Here is a 16,546-nt window from a genome sequence, read left to right on the forward strand (position 1 = left end):
CCAGCAGGATGAATACAGAGAGGCTTGGTGAGACTTAACATGAACTGATGCTAAGTGAAATGAGCAGAACCAGGAGATCACTTTACACTTCGACAACGATATTGTATGAGGACATATTTTGATGGAAGTGGATTTCTTTGACAAAGAGACCTAACTGAGTTTCAATTGATAAATGATGGACAGAAGCAGATACACCCAAAGAAAGAACACTGGGAAACGAATGTGAACTATCTGCATTTTTGTTTTTCTTCCCGGGTTATTTTTACCTTCTGAATCCAATTCTCCCTGTGCAACAAGAGAACTGTTCGGTTCTACAAACATATATTGTATCTAGGATATACTGCAACATATCCAACATATATAGGACTGCTTGCCATCTAGGGGAGGGGGTGGAGGGAGGGAGGGGAAAAATCGGAACAGAAACGAGTACAAGGGATAATGTTGTAAAAAAAATTACCCTGGCATGGATTCTGTCAATATAAAGTAATTATTAAATAAAATAAAATAAAATATTAAAAAAAAAAAAAGAATGAAATTCTGAAGGCAGGAAGAGAAACAGGGAAGAGAGTTTCCTAAAGAGGCTGATGCATGGTGAAACCATCAACTAATGTTGACATTTAAAAGGTATGTGCAGAGGATGAAAACAGAGGATGAATAAAAAGGCATCGCATGGTCCTGTAAGAAAAATGATAGGAGTGCTAAAACTCAGAGTAAAATGAAGCTGGCAAGGAATGAAAGGAAATTTAAAAAAAAACTGGGATTTTCTTAGCTACATTGGGAAAAAGAGGAAGCTCAAAGCAGGCATAGGAGTGGTACTCAGGATGAATGGGACAATGATCATGAAAAATGGAGAAAAGACAGGACAATTTCATTCTTATTTTGCTTGTTTTCTCTACATCATAGTTCCAAGGATGAAAAGTGGCACAAGGGAGATCAGGAAGGAAGTAGGTCAGTTATATGTTAAGAAGAAGAGAAGAATAATCTGAGTGCATTCACTGATTCCTATAAAATGTAAATAGATCTAGAAGTATACCTAGTATTTGGTGGGTCCTTTGTGGAGAATGTATGGACGAATATAAAGTTTTGAACTCATACTCATGGATGGTTTGTAATCAGCATTGATAGAATGAGTATCCACATCAGTGAGTTCATAGATACAGCAAAATATAGTTCTCTAAAGAGAATGATTTTTGAAATGGAATTGATAGAACAAAATTGATGGCTACCAGTAAAACAGAATAAGAGGAAGAAAAGGAAGAGGAAGAAGAAAGGAGAAGAAAGAGGAGGAGGATGAGGAAGGTGACAACAATATGTATATTGAATTCTTGTATGAATTGGGAAAGAAAAAATCAAACTCACTGAGGAACGAAGGGAAGTGACTTAGAGGTCTGTAGACAACAGCTATAAGAAATGCCATGGATATATTTTAGCATGATGGCAAAAATCAGTTTGATAAAATCTTTCATGCTATCTTTGTGAACAAGGTGCAGAAATATGGATTAAGCCTGAACAACAGTCCCTAAAGAGAAGTCATTAAAAGCTTACTCTGTAGAGAAAGATTTCTAGTGGAAAGTCTCAGAGATCTGAGCTTGGTCCAGTACTATTTAATGATCTTATTAGTGACTTGAATTAAAGCAGCTGGAATATTTCTCTCATTTGCAGATGATAAGAAGCTATGAGAAATGGTTAGAGAGTCAGGATCCAAAAAAAAAGAAATCAACATATACATTGGGCCAAATATAATATTAAATTTAATGGAAATATTTAATCAAAATAGGAATAAATGAACAAAGAAATTCAAGATAGTGGATGTGAAAAAAGTCTAGGATTTTAGTGGACTCCATATGAACTCTGGGGAATCTGGGAATCAAGAAATCTAATGTGATTACATTAAACCTCCAGTGTAATATTCTCTGGTTCGGTTTTCTTGGGGTCTCTGGAGCAGCCTTTGTTTCAGTACAGTAATCACCACACAAGTAGCCAGGGGTTAAAGTCCAAATCCTTTATTATCTCTTTCAAAGTCTTGTCTCCTTTTCTGGGCCTGGTTAGTTTTCTTAGAGTCCAGATGCTTTATTATCTCCTTCCTGGGGCTGGGCCGCTTTCCGGAGAGCCTTTCAGTCTGGCCTTGGTCTCAGTGGGGTAAGTTCAAGAGTCCAGGCCAGCCACCAGGAGCCTGACTGAAGGTGAAATGAATTTCTGTCTTCTTGACTTGGAGAGCTTCTAATGAGCTTGTCCTCTGTGGCTCTCAATCCCTACTTATAGGCTCCACACTGAGTATAAGCCAATCATTATATCTCTAGAAAACCATTATTTGATGTAAGATTAAGTCAATTGTACTGAACCATGCTAAACCAGATAACCATGGTCTCCTCAATTCCACTTAATACCTTGTAAGGATCCTTGTTTCCAGTTCTGAGTTCTGGCCCATAACACTCCAGGGAGAGGCCTGGCATTTAGAACATTTGAAAAAATCGTGGTAAATAGTAAGAATGAGCCAGCAAATGTTTAACAACTGGATCTTTTTTTTTGGAAGGGAGAGGGGATAAAAATGTGCATGCCACATTTGCAAGTACAATCTATATTAACATTTTCTCCATCACTTTTAAGTCTAGACATTCAAAATAATAAATCATGCCTTGATTTTCAGTGTTTGCTGATTTCCAAGGTATGAATTCTCACACTGAAAAGTTAACACTCAGCTTTCTGGAAACAGTTTTAAATGATTTCAGCACATGAATAAAAAATGACAAATAAGATTAATTCAGAGAGAGATGAGTATATATGCATATAAGATGAAGCAAGCTGAACAATAAACATTACAGACGTGTGTGTATAAAACTTTCTATATAAAATTGTATGTATGATGTGATTGAGATTCAGCACCAAAAGATGAGATTCAGGAGAGCAACTGGTATTAAATGCAGTGTCATTTGGTCATGTGAAGAATTCATTGTTGGAATCCTTACTAATTGCTAACTAATTAGAGTTGATCTAATCTTACAAGAAGATTTTGGCCAGAACCTGAAACAAGGTACTAAGTAGAACTAATGAATACAAGGCTTGTGTTCACACCTTTACTCATTGGAGTTCACAAGTATGCCAGCTTCACAAAGTAAACTTTCTAACTTCAAGGGAGTTCACACCTCCCTTAAAGCTCTTTGGGCCAGAGAGCACTATGGGAGAAAACCCATAATCCCATTCTCTCAGAAGAGTCAGATAAAAGGCCAGCGATGAGGGATCTAAGACAGAATACATTTTTTCCTCTTGGCTGGCTGGTCGCAGAAGAGAGTTCAGCTGGACTGGAGAGGAGCGACTCTGGTGGCAGACGAAGAGTTTTCAAAGGATAAAGCTACGAGTGAGAGTTCAGTGGACAACCAGATTCATCTTCATCTCACACCACTGTGGTAGGTGGCTGGGCTCCTGCACTCCCCCCACTGAGATTGGTCTTGGGCTGGTCTGAAAGACTCACCAGAAAGCTAGCTGAGCTCCAAGAGAAGGATTTGGAGATATTCGGAGGGCCCTAAGCTAAACCGGCTGTGTTGTGAGAAGAACAAGAACTCCAACATTTGAACTCATAACATTTGGCGCCCAACGCGGGGCTAACAGACCCCTCAGTGGATTTCAGTGGAAAAGCTACGATCCTGATTCCAGTGGAAAAGACCCTTCAACCCAGCAATTAGGGTCGCCTCCCACTCCCCCTCCCCTGGCGCCGTCCCAGCCCGTCTCCACCACCACTCCCCACCCACAGAGGGAACAGAAGATGAAGTACATCATTGGCATTGGAGGCATGACCAATGGAGGAAAAACTACACTGACCAATAGACTCATCAAAACCTTACCAAACTGCTGTGTGATCCACCAGGATGACTTTTACAAGCCACAAGATCAAATAGAAGTCGGGGAAGACGGCTTTAAGCAATGGGACGTGCTGGAATCTTTGGACATGGAGGCCATGTTGAACACAGTCCTGGCATGGCTAAACAACCCCATGAAGTTTGCCCGCACCCATGGGATCAACATCCAACAGAACTCCCAGGAATCCAACTCCGATGATACCCATATCCTCATCCTGGAAGGCTTCTTGCTCTATAGTTACAAGCCCTTGCTGGATTTGTACAGTCGCCGTTACTTTTTGGCTGTTCCATATGAGGAATGCAAGAGAAGAAGAAGTACCCGCAACTATAAAGTTCCTGACCCTCCGGGTCTCTTTGATGGCCATATTTGGCCCATGTACCAGAAATACAGGCAGGAGATGGACAACAATGGTGTGGATGTAGTGCATATCGATGGACTGAAATCCAGAGATGAGCTTTACCGTCAAGTCCTGGAAGACATCCAGAATACACTCTTAAATCGCTCCTAGCTTCTGGGAAGAGAGTGAGAAAGGGAGTGGGATCTGCCCCTCACGGATTTAGCAGATCTCCATCATGCCAAAGGAACAATACACTGAACCAAGTCCATAGACTCTACGGGGCCCAGAGACAGGCGCCCTCAGCTCCTGGGGAGGTCAAGCAATAGTAGAAAGAAGAAACAGGGACATTAAGACACTCCTCCAAAAACAAAAGAAAGGGGGAGCCACGGGTAACCCTAAGAACTTCTAAATTTAGTTCTCTATACCATTAATTTTTTAATCTTTGATAAAGATGCACTGGCTCCGGCAGACAGGTTTTATAACCCACCAGAAGAGCAGTGTCCAGTGCGAGCAGCTCCACTATCTTTAGATAATCGCCAGGTGATGTGGAGAGACCCAGAAAGTGGTGAATGGAAGGGACCAGATAGGCTAACTGCTTGGGGGAGAGGATTTGCTTGCATCTCTACATGTGGAGAAGGAATCAGATGGGTGCCTACGAGCTGCATTCGCCTTGTCCATCGCAGAGAGATGGAACAGACCCTTGAAACAAAGGAGAAGACCCAAGAAATATCGGGTGGTTCTGTTGCTGATTGTGCTCACCATTGAAAGAGCATAGCTGACAAGGAGACTGTTAAAAAGACTTTTAAAATCTTCAGGAATCATTGGATTTCCTAACACAAGATGAAACTGTTTTAGTTCTTGAAAAACCAGCGAGAATCATTGGATTCCTTAAGATGAAAAATTGTTGATGAGACTTTTGCAGTACTTCAGGGCTTACAGGAACCATTGGAATCCTGGCACATGAACTAATGGACAATGGATTCCTTATGGACTATTTCTAGGACTTATGGACATGTGTAAATTTTCAGGTTGATTCATGTTGTTACATTACTACTGGCCTGTGTTATATTGCTATGTGCTTTTGTAAATTATGTATAATGCCTCCCATATTGATGGATTTATGTATACCATGTATATCTGTTACAAAGTTCTGGCCCATATTGATGGATTTATGTGTACCCCTTCAGAAACCCACTAATCTGATTAGATTTCCTATTTCCTTTGGTGTTTTCATCTCCCTTCCTGAGGTGTCAGGAAAGGCGTGATCACCTTTTTTGGGGGTTCGCACCTCCTTGAGAAATCAGGGAGGTCATGACCATCCTATGTTCCAAAAACAAAAGAAAGGGGGAGATGTTGGAATCCTTACTAACTGCTAACTAATTAGAGTTGATCTAATCTTACAAGAAGATTTTGGCCAGAACCTGAAACAAGGTACTAAGTAGAACTAATGAATACAAGGCTTGTGTTCACACCTTTACTCATTGGAGTTCACAAGTATGCCAGCTTCACAAAGTAAACTTTCTAACTTCAAGGGAGTTCACACCTCCCTTAAAGCTCTTTGGGCCAGAGAGCACTATGGGAGAAAACCCATAATCCCATTCTCTCAGAAGAGTCAGATAAAAGGCCAGCGATGAGGGATCTAAGACAGAATACATTTTTTCCTCTTGGCTGGCTGGTCGCAGAAGAGAGTTCAGCTGGACTGGAGAGGAGCGACTCTGGTGGCAGACAAAGAGTTTTCAGAGGATAAAGCTACGAGTGAGAGTTCAGTGGACAACCAGATTCATCTTCATCTCACACCACTGTGGTAGGTGGCTGGGCTCCTGCACTCCCCCCACTGAGATTGGTCTTGGGCTGGTCTGAAAGACTCACCAGAAAGCTAGCTGAGCTCCAAGAGAAGGATTTGGAGATATTCGGAGGGCCCTAAGCTAAACCGGCTGTGTTGCGAGAAGAACAAGAACTCCAACATTTGAACTCATAACAATTCATAATGGCCATTTTCTTTGCCAAAAGGGGCATTTATTTAGAAGAGGTTATAGACAAAATGAAGAGGTAAAATAGACACCAGGAGAGGCAAACATGAAGTAGATTGGGGGAAGAGGGGAATAAAATAGACACCATGAGGTATAGGGGAAGGATGAGGGATGGAGAAAAACATCATGATGGGAGGAAAGACACCATGAGACAGAATACCATGTTGGGCTTACCCAAAAGGCCTTTAGCAAAGAATGCTGTAAGCCATAGACACATTTGTAAGGGAAATTTAAGTTTAGGCATATGACATAACTTGACTTTCTTATTGTATACAGTAAGTAGGGTTATCCAAGACTTTCTCAGGGGAGGGACTGTAAGGCTGAGCTGATTCCCATCAGTGCCCTTTCCTGCTTGCCCAGGGTAGGATATTATAGGTGCAAAAGGTTACATATTCTGCTAGGCAGGACTATTGTCTCTGTTGAGATTTGCTAAAGTGTTCTTTATTACAATAGAGGTCATCATGAAGGAAGGAAGGAAGTGGCGTGTTATACCTTTACCTTAAGATTAAGATTCCCTTAAAAAAAATTTTTTTTTTGATCACTGGACTGTTCCAAGATACCTTGGGGTTTACTGACTAGATCTCCTTCTTTAAGCCTTTATAAACCACTCTGACTCTCTTTGACTGGCCAACAATAGGTCCCAGACCAAGCCCACTTGGTCATTACTTGGTCCTGTTTGACTCAAAGTGAATGTAAATAGCAGTTATTTCTGTTCTGGCCAGAAACTCTGAGAGTGTTCCCCTCCCAGATTGATTGAGTGATTCTTATTTTTTGATTGTGAAAAAGCCATTCTTTGCCTCAATTGCTACCTATCCTGGATCACTGAATGGGTCTCAGTCAAAGAGAGACCAGTTAAAGACCTAAGCTTAAAAAGACCAAAGTCTCTTACTAAACCCAGGGCCATCTCCAATTGTCCTATTGTCTGACCACGGGACCCAGATAGCCTTGTCTCACTCAAATCCAACTTACTTGTATGTCATGGCATTTCCTCCTTGATGTCATGGCCTTGTTAGATAACAAAAGACAAACAGCCTCTGTTGTTCAGTAATTTCAGTCATGTATGACTGCTTCATGACTCCATTTGGGGTTTCTTAGCAAATATCTTGGAGTGGTTTGCCATTTCTTTCATAAGCTTATTTTACAGATGAGGAAATTGAGGCAAACAGGGTTAAAAGACTTGCCTGGAGTCACACAACTAGTAAATATTTGAGGTCACATTTGAACTCCAGGCCTAGCAGTCTATCTACAGCACCACTGTTGGAATACACAGGAGAGCTGCTGAAATACATGGGAGCCACTTGACAGTGGCTACTGGAGTTCCAACCTAGAATGGATCTCCTCATGTGAGAGGATGATACAAAGAAACTGAGAAGTAGTTGCTGTTCTCTGACCTCTCCAATTGAGAGGCCGTTGTGTTGTCTGACCTCTCTCCTCTTCCTTCTTGCCTCCAATTTATCTCATTCCCAGTCCGCAACACCTGTGTCAGCCAAGGCTGCCCTGCAACATCTTCAGATGCTATGATTCACAGCTGTGGAGGCTCTTGGAGAATTGACCTGTCCCCCAACACACCACCTAGCTCCAGAAGGTGATAGAGCCAGAAGTAACTAAGAAGGAAAAAAACCCCACCAAGACAGGTACTTTACTGGCTTTACAAATATTATCTTATTTGATCCTCATGATAATCTGGAGAAGCAGGTGCTATTATTATCATCTGTATTTTGCAGTTGAGTAAGATTGTGACTTACTCAAGGTCACATGGCTATGAAGTGTCTGAGGCTGAATTTGAACTCAGGCCTTCCTGACTCTAGATTCAGTGCTCTATGTATTGTGCCATCTACTTGCCTCTAGGATACAGAAGTAAATATTAATATAAAGTAATATGTAAAATGTTAAAAATAAATATAACAAGATATCAATGACCCCTTCTTTTTAAGAAGCTACAATGTGGTAGTAGAAATAAAGTGTGTGCATTAATAGCCATAATATAAGTGACATGATATAATTAGTATCAGGAGAAAGTATGAACAAAGTGAAGTATGAGTTTATCAGAAGGAATCATCATATCTAAATGGTGGGGATCAGGAAAAGCTTCATGAAGGACGTTGTGTTGGGATAGATCTTGAAAGGACAATAAGGTTTTGAGATAGAGAATTGGGGGGAAAGGGCCATTCTAGGATGAGGGAATAGAAGACATTGTGTACTTTGTTACAAAAGCTGTAAAATTTGTTCTCTAATATATTCAACTTGTTTACAATTAAAGAAAAAACACAACTTCCTCTCATCCATTACTATGGGATAAAGTTTCTCGTTGCTTCCTTTATTTTCAGTTTCTTTTGTTACAAAGTCCAGATGATAATAATAATTATAATAACAATAATAATGACATATAGCACTTTTAGGATTTGCAAAGTGCTTTACAAACTTTAACTCACTTGGTCCTCACAATAATCCAATCCTGTAAAGTAGGTAGTGTTCTTATTTCCATTTTGTAGATGAGGAAACTGAGACAGAGAAAGGTAAAAAGACTTGCCCTGTATCATAGCTAGCAAATGTTTGGGGCATTATTTGAACTCAGATCTTCTTAACTCCAGGTCCAACTTTCTATCCATGGTCTGTTTTAAAATATAGATCCCTTTATTAGATGAATTAATTACTACTAGTATATTAACAAGCATGTAGGAATTATTATGTACCAAACACTATCTATTATTTCCTATAAAATGATGCTTATAAAATAATCACTCTATGAGTCAGGATCCCAAAGTACAAGGGGATCATTAATAGAATTAGAAAGATTGGAGATTGTGTGGCAAATCTGGATCTCTAAGAAAGTGTGCAACAATCAAGGTTGACCATACTGAAAAATTATTTAAATTTGCACTTGAAATTTAACAAAATTAAGGTAAGATATTCACCAGTTGTTAGATAGGAAGTTATGCTACTGAGAGATATGGGGCAAGATAATGATAATCCTTTTAAAATGTCTATTTCTGCCAACTCAATCCCAACCCTGAGGGTGGTTGGGAACATTGAAATATGGAAAAGCTGGTAGTGATTTTATTATCACAAAATTAACCCACCATATCACACATGAAGAAACAATTCAAAAGATCCTAAGGACCAAGCTAGGCTTTGCCCCAGGTTCTCTGACTTCAAACTCTGCTTTTCCCATTGCTTCTAAACATTTAGTAATACTTCCTCATTCACTTACCTTTTATCCTTCAGGGTGAGAGAACATGTGAATTACAATTCTCCCTAGAATTACCAGTTTTTCCACATACAAAAACATTTCCTTATCCTAACCCAAATCTTTTTTGCCTCCTTTACACTGTTTCCTTATATAACAAGTTATTTTGTCTGACTGTTGAGCTCTTTTTTCACTAAATGGAAATAAAACAAAATACAAAAAAACACGCCTCAGGCTAAAAATGGAAACTTGGGTTTGTAATTGCTCTAACCTTTTGTTAATTTATTTAGTGGAGAAAGCAGATGCAGTGACAAAAGTTAGAGGTTGGGCAAAGGGACTTAACTGGTCTCTACCCAAATTCAACAGTAAAATAAATTAAATCTGAAGATAAAGCTGTTCATCTAAAGACACTGGGGAAAATTACAATAATCTTATACCAGATCATTAACCATCCTTCAAATTACAGTCTGGGAGATAAAACCTAAAACTAATGCTTTAAGACAACCATGGCCTCCACCCAATCACCAGTACTGATCCAAGTAATAATATATACATTCAAGCATTTTGCTTTAGACTGGGAAATGACTGGACAATATTGAGTGTAACAGTAAGTAGCAGAAAAAACAACCTTTTCTTAAAGTAAGATAGGCAGAAAAGGAGGGGGACAGAGGAGGATTTTATAATTGGTCACACCCTTGGTGCTTATTTTTGAAGGGCAGTTTGGTCACTCTAAAACACTCATTGGAAATGACTCTCACTTCTAGCTGATGAGTTTGGGAAGAGTGGGTTCTCCTGGAATTTGTGGATTTCATTAGACTCCCCCAACTTTGGTTCAAGGCAAAAAGAAGAAAATGCGTGAAATCGTACATATTCAGATTGGCCAGTGTGGGAACCAGATCGGAGCCAAGGTAAGCTGACTTTTATTATGAATGGTATCTTTCTATGATTAATGAAGAGTATCCAATGATTATGAGCCCAGCACTGGTACAACATATATATATATATATATATATATATATGTATATATGTATATACCACAATATAAATTTGTGGTTAAATTTGTATACTATGCACATATATGACACAATACAAAATTATATAAAACCTTCTATTATATTTATGTCTCAACAATGAAACACATTTTTCATTACAATTGAAAAAAAAATTATCTCAAAATCAGTTTCCGAAACTTGGTAGCGAAAATATACCAATCTGAAATATAGGTTTTGCTGAACCATGCCTGAATAATTGTTTATCATAGTAGATTTTGTTGGACAATTTAAATTCATTTTTATTTAAACAAGTTTCACCAACATTTTTTCTTATTGGTTTTCTGTTAAATTACCAATATTCAGCAACAAAAAACTGTCTCAAGGTATGAAATGTTAATTTTAAGATGGTTGATTTTAATGTGCCAGCTAGATAATTCATTTTTGTTTTTGCTTAAATAATTCAAATACGGCATAATTTTAAATGCCTCTTATTTCTGTGACCTTTCAATTACACTTGTATACAAGTACACTTTAAAAATGGAACAAAGAATGTTCCTGTTAACAAAAATCAGAATTATAAGGCAGAATTATAGGGCATCTAAAACTAAAATAAAGACACAGAAGGATGGGGCTGCTTTAACCTCACAGTTCTGAGGTTCAGAGATAAGAAGACAGAGGACCAGAAATGAAAGGAAGCTCTAGATATGGTCTGGTTACTTTTTCTAGAGCTATAGTGTAATCTAATGATCAGTGCATTAAAGAATGGGTATGATTTTGAGTTTATAAAAAAGGTAAATGCATGTTTATTTTGTGTTACTTATATAATTCATTCTCCTTTTTAATTCTCCTCAAGGAACAATACTATAGATTGTTATATCTTACAAGTATAGCTTTATAATTAGGATTATTGCTATTTTCAAAAGAATATTAAATTTGGATTCTGAACATTTAAATTTCAATCTATGTTCTACCACTTAGTACCTGTGTGATCTTGAGAAAATGACTTAGGGCCTTAGTTTCTTCATCTGTTAATAAAAAGGGGGGCATTGGGCCCTGAAACTTATTCTGTAAGAACGTAAAGATCGGGAATAGGGGGAAAGCCTATGCAAAGGGAAAAAAAAGCTAGAATGGAATGAGGCTGGGAACTGCAAGGAAACAAACTGGATGAACCTAGAATGCATGGGGTTTGGGATGGGAGATATAATGTAAAACATTTTGGAATCATGAGTCCCATCTATTATTCTTCTTCTTGTTTCAGTTCTGGGAAGTGATTGGGGAGGAGCACGGGATTGATGTCAATGGGAGCTACCAAGGAGATTCACCCGAGCAGCTTCAAAGAATAAATGTTTACTACAAAGAAGCCTATGGTATACTACTAGAATGCATTTTCACTAAACTCCTTTCGGGAGTCAGGCAAAGGCAGTCAAAGGAAAAAGCCCAGTAGATGTAAACACAGAGAATAAGTCAGTCAACTGATTAACACTCAAGTACCAAGAATGACTAAGCAGGCAGATTTCCAAAATAAGCAACAAACCAAACCCTAAGGCCAGAGGAAGGAAAAAGAAAGGAATATCTGGAACTACCTTGCATGATAGGCATTTAATAAAGTAATCATATTCCCTGAATTGGAAATGCTAGAGAGTGGAAGAAATCATTAGAAGATATTTTTTTTGGGGGAAGAAAGGCAATGAAGTATGTAAAACAGGCTGCTGGATTTGGAATCCAAAAATCTTTAGCTGAATTAAAATGGCACTTCTGATGCTAGTTGGCCATGGACCAGTCTTCTCCGATTTTTAAGTTACCAAGACAAGACTTATCTACAAAGTTATGTCTGATTGAGATCTGCCCTGATGAGGGAGTTCCCACACTGATAAAATGATATGTAATTTTTAGAGTTTTCAAGCAATTTTATACTATAGAAAAGACTAAAAGATAATACTCTGAAGTCTCTTTCTATTCTCTTTTTTATGGAATCCTAAGAGCCCAGTAGACATTCCTAGTAGACTTCCTTGATTCCCCAATCCTTCCTTGAGAATAGGCCTTGATTTTATTTTCCACCTCTTTGGAGTTCTCAGTGCGAATTTAGGGACGTAATAAATACTTGTTGATTGGTTATCTGCATGAATACTCAATGGATCTATGCTAACAAAACTAATAGCCTTTAGAAAAATTTTTCTATTTTCAAACTAGATAAAACATACGTGCCTCGAGCTATCTTAGTGGATCTGGAGCCTGGTATCATGGACAGCATTCGGTCTAGCAACTTAGGAACCCTCTTTCAACCTGATAATTTTATCCACGGTAGGTATTACCTAGGCATTGGCTAGAATAAATGCAAATGTCCCACAAATGCTGCCATTTTCTTTCCTTGATGATATCTTCTTTCTGGGTGTAGTAACCCTGAAGACTTGTCTTGCTGCAGGTAATTCGGGAGCTGGCAACAATTGGGCAAAGGGTTACTATACGCAAGGCGCTGAACTGATTGAAGAAGTGCTGGATGTGGTCAGGTATGAGAGTGAGAACTGTGACTGCCTTCAGGGTTTTCAGATAGTCCACTCACTGGGGGGAGGAACTGGATCTGGTATGGGTACTCTCCTTATGAATAAGATCAGAGAAGAATATCCAGACCGGATTATGAATACCTTTAGCATAATGCCTTCTCCTAAAGTCTCTGATACAGTTGTAGAGCCATATAATGCCGTACTTTCCATCCATCAGCTCATTGAGAACCCTGATGCATGCTTCTGTATTGATAATGAAGCCCTATATGATATATGCTTCAGAACTTTAAAGTTGACAACTCCCACTTACGGTGACCTCAATCACTTGGTGTCCTTGACAATGAGTGGGATTACTACCTCTCTTCGCTTTCCTGGTCAACTTAATGCTGATCTGAGAAAACTGGCAGTGAACATGGTTCCTTACCCCCGGCTCCACTTCTTTATGCCTGGCTTTGCCCCACTGACAGCGCGGGGCACTCAGCAGTACAGACCTCTCACCGTTGCTGAACTCACCCACCAGATATTTGATGCCCGTAACATGATGGCTGCCTGTAACCCCCGCAATGGACGTTACTTAACGGTAGCCTGTATTTTTCGAGGCAAGCTATCCACCAAGGAAGTGGATGAACAGATGCTCAAGATGCAAACCAAAAATAGCAGTTATTTTGTGAAGTGGATTCCCAACAATGTCAAAGTAGCTGTGTGTGACATACCACCACGGGGACTAAGTATGGCTGCAATCTTTATGGGGAATAACACTGCAATTCAGGAGTTATTTATCAGGGTTACTGAGCAATTTTCAGCTATGTACAAAAGGAAGGCTTTTATCCACTGGTACACGGGTGAAGGGATGGACTTAAATGAATTTCTAGAAGCAGAAAGTAACATCCAAGATTTGATAACAGAATATCAACAATGTCAAGATGGCAAAACAATCCAGAAGAAGAAGAAGAAGCAGAAGCAAAAGGCCAAAAAAGTAGCTGAGACAGAATCAGAAGAAACAGAAGAAACAGAAGGAACAGAAGGAACAGAAGGAACAGAAGGAACAGAAGGAACAGAAGGAACAGAAGAAACAGAAGAAACAGAAAACGAAGAGTCAACAGAGGAATGAAAGAAAAAAAAAAAGCTTAAATGTGAGGTAACCTCTATATCAAAGATATAATCAAGAATTTTGCTTAGCATAGTTTTTAGTTTGTGTGTGTGGTTTTGTTTAACCCTTTTGGCTTTATGTTCCAAATACAGTGAAGAACAGACATCTTTTTTTTTTCTTTGATGGAGGTTTAAGGTGGGGTGGGAAGTGAAGATGGGAAACAAGTTAAAGCACTGAATTCCCAGAATTAGTAGTTGCCACATTTAGGAACTTATAGTTTAACTGAAAATTTCATGTCAATCTAACATGGTAAATTTATTGATAAACATTATAACCATTCTTTTAATAACTACCAATACCTACTACATACAAAGTGCTAAGTTAGGTAGCAAGGGCAGTGGGTGGATGGGGGATGAAGAGGGTGCCCTACCTCTCTGGTCTGGCAGAAAGTTATTGCAGCTTGAATCAACTCCAAAATTCTTTAGGGTCACAAGTCTAATCTCTAGGAGATATTTTGGAATTCTTGATGAGCATCTCTGAGATAGTCTACTTTGAACCTCTTCTAATCCAGCTTTATATTTTATCTTTCTGCTAGCTAATTGTTAGGTTTCACTACAGTTAAGTAAATATATATCCAAAGTATATTTAAATGGCATTAGTGAACCTAATTTCTAAAAATCATTGTGTGCTGCTTAGAAAAATTCTCTAAAGCACAGGTAACTCCACACAAGACATTTAAATAGTTTTAGATCATTGAGTAGCTTTTATTTTTAAGTATTTTATTTTGGTCATTTGGTAGATTAGATTTATTAGAATATTGTGGGGCTTTTAAAAATTCTTGTTCCACTTATATTTATATTCACAAAATGTTTTTTAATCAATATTTGGCTTTAGAAAAAGGAAATAAATCTAAAGATACACACAAATGTAGCAACTACTGAATTCCACTCCATTTTCTACATTATAAAGAATATAAGTTTTTCAGTGTGTACTTTTAAGCAATTGAATTTTCATTCCTTATTTGCTTTTGTAATTGACTAGAATAAATATAGGAACAAGAAGAAGTGGAAGGATGAAAGAGTGCTGCAATCTGACAAGAATGTTGCTTTTTAAAAATAAGGTACCATGGTAACACCAAGGAAAGCAAATAAGACTGACCATCAGCATTACTGATAGTTTCAATATTTACAGAAGTCAAATCTAATGACTCGAAACTATTTTCTACTTGGAGAGGAAATGACCGTAAACAATATAGAGGATATGTTGAATTCAATTCAACAAATTAAAGGATTCACTGGACAGAATATTTGTTAGGCACTAATGGAGATAAAGGGATAAATTAGACAAAGTCCCCTATTCTCCAAAATCTCACTAATAGTGAATATCAAATGCATAAAAGTAACTGGCACAGAATAGACTATTAAAAATGTCTAAGTGAGATACAATGTTTTCAAGGAGTTCAGAGGAGAAAAAGGTGACATATTTTGTCAAGGCCAGGAAAAATGGAGAACTCAGAATTAGACTGAGAAACTGAAGATTTTAAACAGGTGGATATTAGGATGAGAGGGAAGAAAAGGCTGGGGGAACGAAGGAAATATCAGACATAGGCATAGAGAACAGTATAAGCAGAGACATAAAAAAATGCCCAAATCCTCAGAATAAGTTTCAAGTAGATGAAGTATGAAAATAAGGATGAAAAGAAGCTGAAGCTACATTTTAGGCGAGTCTGAATAGTAGACTAAAGACATCACTGGCAGTGGTACATAATGGAAGTTGTTTAAACTCTTTAGCCTCAAAGGAGTGATGGGATCAGAGGATGTACAATAAGGGATAATATGGAAGCAATGGTACAAAGAACTTAGAAGCAGTAAGCTTGGTTAGCTTTATTATAGTCTAGATAAGAAGGAGGGAACAAATAAGGCTGTTAATCTAAATGAAAGAATAAAAATAGACATATTGGAATGAAAAGCAATTATTTAACACCATGTTCCAAATATTGTTCAATATGATGGGTATACAAATACAGGTCAAGTGAGAGGCATTCCCTGCCTTCAATTTTTTTTTTTTTTTTTTTTTTTTACAATAAAGGGAGACAAAACTTTGTTTAGGGAAAGGTGCTTTGGCCTGAGAATTCAGAGATGTTGAATGAATTCAAAGGGGAGTCCACTGACATTCCCTTTCCACATGCAATATTATTTGATTATGGTTCTCAGAATATGATGTGAATAGTAAGATGACTGGAATGAATCTGGGTAAGATGTGAGAATAGTAAGATTGGTATGGGGCTAGTTAAATGTAGTAGACTATGTGAGTTTTTGTTCTCCTTCATCTATCAGGACAGCTTCCCTCTAAAAGTAGGCATTTCAGAGTTGATCAAGTCTCCCTGGAAAGGTCAGAGGGTACTCTAAAGTATCATGATGCAAGAAGATGGTACATGTGGATGATTGGATTGGATATAAAACATGAATTTTGTAGAGTTAATAGTACTTCCAGTGGAAAAGATAGGAAAAGAGTCAAAGATGACTAAGCAAGGGTGTCTGAGAAATAGTAGTGT

General features: G+C 38.3%; 2 protein-coding genes across 4 annotated transcripts in view; both read left to right on the forward strand.

Moving 5' to 3' along the window:
* The window catches only part of TUBB1 (tubulin beta 1 class VI), a 40,099-nt gene extending 25,944 nt beyond the window's left edge, over window positions 1-14,155 (forward strand). For 2 of the 3 annotated variants that reach the window (XM_051976662.1, XM_051976663.1), the window contains exons 2-6: window positions 7,690-7,856; window positions 10,174-10,317; window positions 11,660-11,768; window positions 12,592-12,702; window positions 12,824-14,155. In XM_051976662.1, coding sequence (XP_051832622.1) covers window positions 10,261-10,317; window positions 11,660-11,768; window positions 12,592-12,702; window positions 12,824-14,013 — 1,467 coding nt within the window. In that variant the 5' untranslated portion in view covers window positions 7,690-7,856; window positions 10,174-10,260 and the 3' untranslated portion in view covers window positions 14,014-14,155. The remainder of the gene's footprint in view (window positions 1-7,689; window positions 7,857-10,173; window positions 10,318-11,659; window positions 11,769-12,591; window positions 12,703-12,823) is intronic. The other variant, XM_051976664.1, reaches the window with a different exon arrangement.
* Window positions 3,689-4,500, forward strand: LOC127548970 (nicotinamide riboside kinase 2-like). The gene has a single exon (XM_051976666.1). The coding sequence runs from the start codon at window positions 3,761-3,763 to the stop codon at window positions 4,361-4,363; it is 603 nt and encodes a 200-aa protein (XP_051832626.1). The 5' UTR covers window positions 3,689-3,760; the 3' UTR covers window positions 4,364-4,500.
* Window positions 14,156-16,546: the final 2,391 nt, after the last annotated feature.

The sequence above is a fragment of the Antechinus flavipes genome, chromosome 2, assembly GCF_016432865.1.
Source record: "Antechinus flavipes isolate AdamAnt ecotype Samford, QLD, Australia chromosome 2, AdamAnt_v2, whole genome shotgun sequence".
Lineage (NCBI taxonomy): Eukaryota > Metazoa > Chordata > Mammalia > Dasyuromorphia > Dasyuridae > Antechinus > Antechinus flavipes.

What these genes read in the sequence shown, in the direction of transcription:
- LOC127548970 (XM_051976666.1), top strand. Translation starts at nt 3,761, where the DNA reads ATGAAGTACATCATTGGCATTGGAGGCATGACCAATGGAGGAAAAACT.